Source organism: Seriola dumerili, unplaced genomic scaffold (assembly GCF_002260705.1).
Source record: "Seriola dumerili isolate Sdu_G_001 unplaced genomic scaffold, Sdu_1.0 BDQW01000025.1, whole genome shotgun sequence".
NCBI classification, from domain to species: Eukaryota; Metazoa; Chordata; class Actinopteri; order Carangiformes; family Carangidae; genus Seriola; species Seriola dumerili.
Window position 1 is genome coordinate 16,611,914 of NW_019174280.1, and position 5,450 is coordinate 16,617,363.

At 43.7% G+C, this 5,450-nt stretch overlaps 1 protein-coding gene across 1 annotated transcript in view; it reads left to right on the top strand.

Moving 5' to 3' along the window:
• Positions 1–229: 229 nt before the first annotated feature.
• Positions 230–5,450, top strand: part of slc35b2 (solute carrier family 35 member B2) — a 10,459-nt gene continuing 5,238 nt past the window's right edge. The window contains 14 exon segments of the mRNA XM_022765902.1: positions 230–457; positions 2,574–2,761; positions 2,899–3,059; positions 4,490–4,598; positions 4,601–4,707; positions 4,710–4,778; positions 4,780–4,878; positions 4,880–5,026; positions 5,028–5,101; positions 5,103–5,148; positions 5,150–5,224; positions 5,226–5,276; positions 5,278–5,364; positions 5,366–5,426. Coding sequence (XP_022621623.1) covers positions 438–457; positions 2,574–2,761; positions 2,899–3,059; positions 4,490–4,598; positions 4,601–4,707; positions 4,710–4,778; positions 4,780–4,878; positions 4,880–5,026; positions 5,028–5,101; positions 5,103–5,148; positions 5,150–5,224; positions 5,226–5,276; positions 5,278–5,364; positions 5,366–5,426 — 1,294 coding nt within the window. The 5' untranslated portion in view covers positions 230–437.

Here is a 5,450-nt window from a genome sequence, read left to right on the forward strand (position 1 = left end):
ACCAGATAAAATACTGCTTACACATTAATGCATGAGTTTTAATAATCCAATATTATAATTAATGCTGCAATTCTCTCTAAATAATGAGCAGTTTGCTGATATTTCAAGCACTATCTTCTGATAATACTGTAGTACTGTATTGTAAATAGCAACAGCGGCAGTTACTCCTCCACACCGACAGGGAGCAGGGCCGCTGTCTCTGGCATCCTCTGGTGTTGAGTAAAGAAGAAGGGGCCTTTCCTGCTCAAGTGAACACATCGGAGGATAAGTTGAAGACATCAGCGCTAAATGTGGCTAGTCCAAAAGAAGACGACCCTTAATTATTAAAATATCGTTACCTGCCGGGTCCGTGCGGCTTCATGCTCTGTTACAGCGGAGACGTTTGAGTCTGTCGGCGTGTGTGCTGCGCCAGGTGTCGGGCCACAGAGTGTGGGAAAATGCCATCTTTTTCATGGAGGTAACGTTGGAGACCAAAATGAGCTAACTGGACATTATATCATGCTAATGATGAGTTTTAAGTGTGGACAAGCCCAGCTGACTGATGACTGATATGACTGTCAGTGTGTAGTGAAGTCAGTTAACTGTTAATTACCGTTGTTCGTGGTTAAAGTGACTGTCCGTGTGTTTTTGAAGTACAAAACAAACAACCTGCTGGCTAAAGTAAAACTACACGGTTTGTGTATAGGAACCGGTGTCAGCTAACCTAGTGCTGCTACAAGTGTTTTTGTTTTTTCTTATCATCCATTATTACTTAGTTCTGGAAGGTGTTGCCAGAAATTGTGTCCCTTAGTTCACAACGATGATAGCTGTCAACTAAAACATGCACCTTTAATATTCAGATTGTAGCTATTAAGCACAAGTGTGTAGTGTAAAGGTATGAGGGTGTGTCTGAAGAGCTGACAATATTTGGTAGTCATTTTGGTCTTTTCATTATAATACAATATGTCATAAAGTATGTTTATTTTTATTGAATTGGCGGTATGCCTGAAATTCCCACACCCTTATAGGATATGATGAGTCACATAATTTGGTTTTCCCCGTTGCTTTCCCACTGTGTTTACTGTGCATATATTAATTTATCCAGGCCACATCTCCCAGTAGGGAGGGAGTAATAGTTACATAGTTTTTATAAAGGGCTGCTGTTGTCTTTTTTATCACAGGAAAGCTGTGTTATTTCAGTTTCAGTTTATATTATTTGCTGTTATATATCCATACAGGACACAAGCACTCATTCTTCCCTCAGGTACACTTTGGCAGTGCTCTCTCTGTGTGCCTGAGGTGTAGCAGCCTGTGGGTTGGCTGCCCAGCCGGTGCGTTGCATTCCTTCATGTAATAAGCTGCCTGTTCAGAGCCCAGGTCTTGCTGCAGTGGGCTACTGGCTAGCCATGCCACAGCAGAGTCCCACACAAAGAGGCTCTGTGTGAGTCAGGCTCCCCCTGGGAGGAGGCCCAGCCTCGCTCCGAATGGGATACACACTCAGTGCCACGATAGCAAGGACCACACCTCTTTCACTGGAAGCTAGGGTTTCACCTCAGGTGCGCTTGAGTTACCAGTGCTACTTAAGTTTACTTGCTACTTAAGGCGAGGAAAGTCATCTAATTTCTACATGGTTAGCTGAACAGGTTATGCTTGTTTTACATGATTCCATACATTCAGTACTTCACCAATAGCCAGCCAATGTTGTGCATAAAGATTGCTTTGCTCATCATGGGTAGTACTACTGGGCTTGTCCAAACAGTTGTGTAGTGTACTTTGAGGGAGTGTTCTGAGGAAATAACCCCAATGATTTCCTCAGGGTCATGTCAGCTACAGCTTGGAGACTTCAACATAAACCCTGTATTACAAACTGGGCGAAGTTAGAAAGACATGGCAGGAAGGGTCTAATGAAAGATGCTATTGTGTTGCATTATGGGAAGTGTAGTATCCAATGTTTTTGAAGCTTTACTCAACCTTCGGACCAAAGGTTTGGCTATTTTAGCTTCTGCCGAATCTATTTTTAAAATCTTTCTTCCAAACTCCCCACTTTATAAGTGAAACACTACATTTCTAGAGTAGCCATTATTATTCATCTCATTGCAAAATGTCTGCCCAGGGCAGCACCCTTGTGTTGCTTCTGCTTCAAGACGTCTGTTTTAAAGCAAGATGACATTCCTCTGCTGGAGTGATGGGTCCCAATCCACATAGGAAAGAAACACCTCCTATACCTATAGGTATCCTGTCAAGGTGTCGGAAAGTACAAATATAGTACAATATATTGATTCCAAATGCTTCAGTGCGATTTTATCCATCTTACATAACCTATATAAGGTTATGTAAAATGTATTGTCTTTATGTATTGATATGTATTATATTAACAGCATATTACAGAGACAAATTAGTCAGAGTTTGTCACTTGATATCGTGAAAGTGTTGAGTAGTTGCCCTGCCAAACCTGAGGGTTACATTCTCGCAGTTGTGTTGATCCATCCCTTCACTCGAGCAAACACACAAATACCTTGCCTGTCAAATATTAGTTTAGCATTTAGAAATGTAATTGTATTTCCACTATATCTTATATTGTGTTACTCCCTTAGGGTTTGGCCCGCACTTGTGTTGCTTCTCTTCCCTTCTACTGTGGCTGCAGAAGAGTCATCACTACTGGAAGGCTGGCACGATGTCTGGCTCTTCCGCTTCCTCGTCAACATGCTGGGATACTCCACCATCATCATCCCTGGCTACCTCCTCATTAGCTACTTCAAGCGCACCAATTACTTGGAAACAGGTTTGGGCTCATGAGAAAAACACACACATCTAATTTGGGAATGTATACCACTTAAAGAACACACATTAGTAGTTATAGTGTCTTCCTGACCACCTTGATATCAGGTTCATTTATTTCTCTGTTTCCCTTACTTTCAGGTAGTGGGATCTGCTACCCTGTCATAAGAACCTGCGTGTTTGGCAATGAGGCCAAAACAGGTCTTTTGGATGATGTGTCAGTTGCACCCAGGAACGAGGGAGATTCAGGCTCGTCAGTCAGACAGGCCATCAAGTTAATCTTTTGTGCTGCTGGACTTCAGGTGGGGTTTCCTCCCAAGAAATACAGCCGTTGAATACATAAAGCTGCATGTGGCCTAATCCCTATAATACCACCATATTGAGTTTTTTGTGCTTGTGCAGCTGCTGGGAGGGTTGTTTTATGTTTGTTTAATTTAAGTGTGATTATAGCCACAGCCTGGTCTGTTCTCAGCTCACTGGCTATTTTAAATGATGCTTCATTGATGTTTATTTGAAGGAAAGTGCGAGTTAAGAAAACGTCGCCATCTATGAAATCAAGCTCTACATTAAAGGATAAAGCTGCACTAATCAATATTTTAATATTAACAATGGACCAAACATTTATATGTTATGTGAAAGATGTCACTAGTAGTAACAAACCCATAGAGAATTATTACCTGACTCTGCAGTTCCCCTCAGCTCTACCTAACCTACCGTACCTCAAACAGCAGACAGGCTGGCTGATACACACAGTGTGGCATTTAAGAGCTAAAGAGCCAGGTGTTTTCCTCAGAAGTTGGTGGAGACCAAAACGGAGCGCGGAGAGGTAATATTCAACTAAAATTTGGCAGGTGGCCAGAAACATGACTCCAAATAAAAAAACAGACCATCTTCTGATGGGATCAGACTAGCTGCGACGTCCGTCAACATGTTTATGTTCTGACCCATGAGTATTCAGTAGTTATTACTACATTACATGACTACTTAGTATTCATTGGTTGGACCACACACTTCTTTAAACTTGGCCTTTATTTTGATCTCAACTACACACCTGTAAAATGTCATGACTTTATCTTGCATAGTTCAACCCTAACCTCATCATGGTGACAAGATTTGTCCACAGACAAAGCTGTGGTAGTCCCCGCTACAGTAGGTGTCTCCAGGACCACATTTTTCTATGATGACACACACACACAATAGACTCATAAGGGAAAAACAATACCAGCCCCACTGGTGTGGCTGGTAATAAAGGCACTCAATGTCTGCTGGAGGTGTAAATAGGAAACTGCTGGTCAGTGTAATGTTTACGTCCCCTGCCCAAAAGTGACTGAAAAGATGAGTTATGCTGCTTTACTACAGTATTAACATGCCATATGTATGTTGACAGAGTTAGAGGTTGCTGATACCCATCCTAGTGTGACTACACTGTAAAAAAAAAAAAAAAAAAAAGGGGAAACAATCCACTGTTAAAGCCATAACCAAAGTTAGTCTTTTTAGTTCAAAATTCCCTCTTTGTGTTTCTGCCCACACTTAACGTAGATAGTGACATTCAGCCAAAAGAAAGCCGGAACCGCACAATGCAACAGTTTTTATCAGTGTATGTGAGAGAAAGTCTAAGCTCAAAGGTCAAGAGTGAACCTCAGTGCTCAAATTTTTAACATCATTTCTATGCTAAAAATATCTAACATTATCACTGTCCTTGACAAGCTTAAAATCAATATTTATTCTTTAGGCATCGTACCTGACATGGGGTGTCCTGCAGGAGAGGGTGATGACTCGTTCCTATGGGGCCACGACTCCAGAGGACCAGGGAGAGAAATTCAAGGACTCCCAGTTCTTGGTCTTATGAACCGTATCCTGGCTCTGACCGTGTCGGGCCTCTGGTGCGTCCTGTTTAAGCAACCTCGCCACGGAGCACCGATGTACAAGTACTCCTTTGCCTCACTCTCCCAACATCCCTGAGCAGCTGGTGCCAGTACGAGGCCCTCAAATACATCAGCTTCCCCACGCAAGTCTTGGCCAAAGGCCTCTAAAGTCATTCCTGTCATGCTTATGGGCAAGATCGTCTCCCGTAAGAGCTATGAATATTGGGAGTACTTCACCGCCGTGCTGATCTCAGTGGGGTGTCAGCATGTTCCTGCGTCCAGCACGACCAGCAAGCAACCCGTCCACCGTCACCACCTTCAGCGGGATCATCATCCTGGTTGGCTACATCGTCTTCGACAGCTTCACCTCCAACTGGCAGGACAACCTTGTCAAGTACAAGATGTTCATCAGTGCAGATGATGTTTGGAGTCAACCTGTTCTCCTGCCTCTTCACCGTCGGCTCGCTGCTGGAGCAGGGCCTTCTTCGACTCGCTGGCCTTCATGACGCGTCACTCTGAGTTTGCCTTTTCATGCCGTGTTGCTGTCCGTGTGTTCAGCATGTGGCCAGCTCTTCATCTTCTACACCATCAACCAGTTCGGTTGCTGCCGTCTTCACTCCATCATGACCCCTGAGGCAGGCCATCGCCATTCTTCCTCTCCTGTTTCCTTTACGGCCACGCTGTCACCATTGTAGGTGGATTTGGTGTTGCCGTCGTTTTCCTGGCACTTTTCCTGCGGGTTGTATGCACGTAGCCGCATGAAGTCAGGCCGACGGTCAGCGCAGCCAATTGCACAGACAGAAGGTTGTAGCACTATCTCTCTCGCTT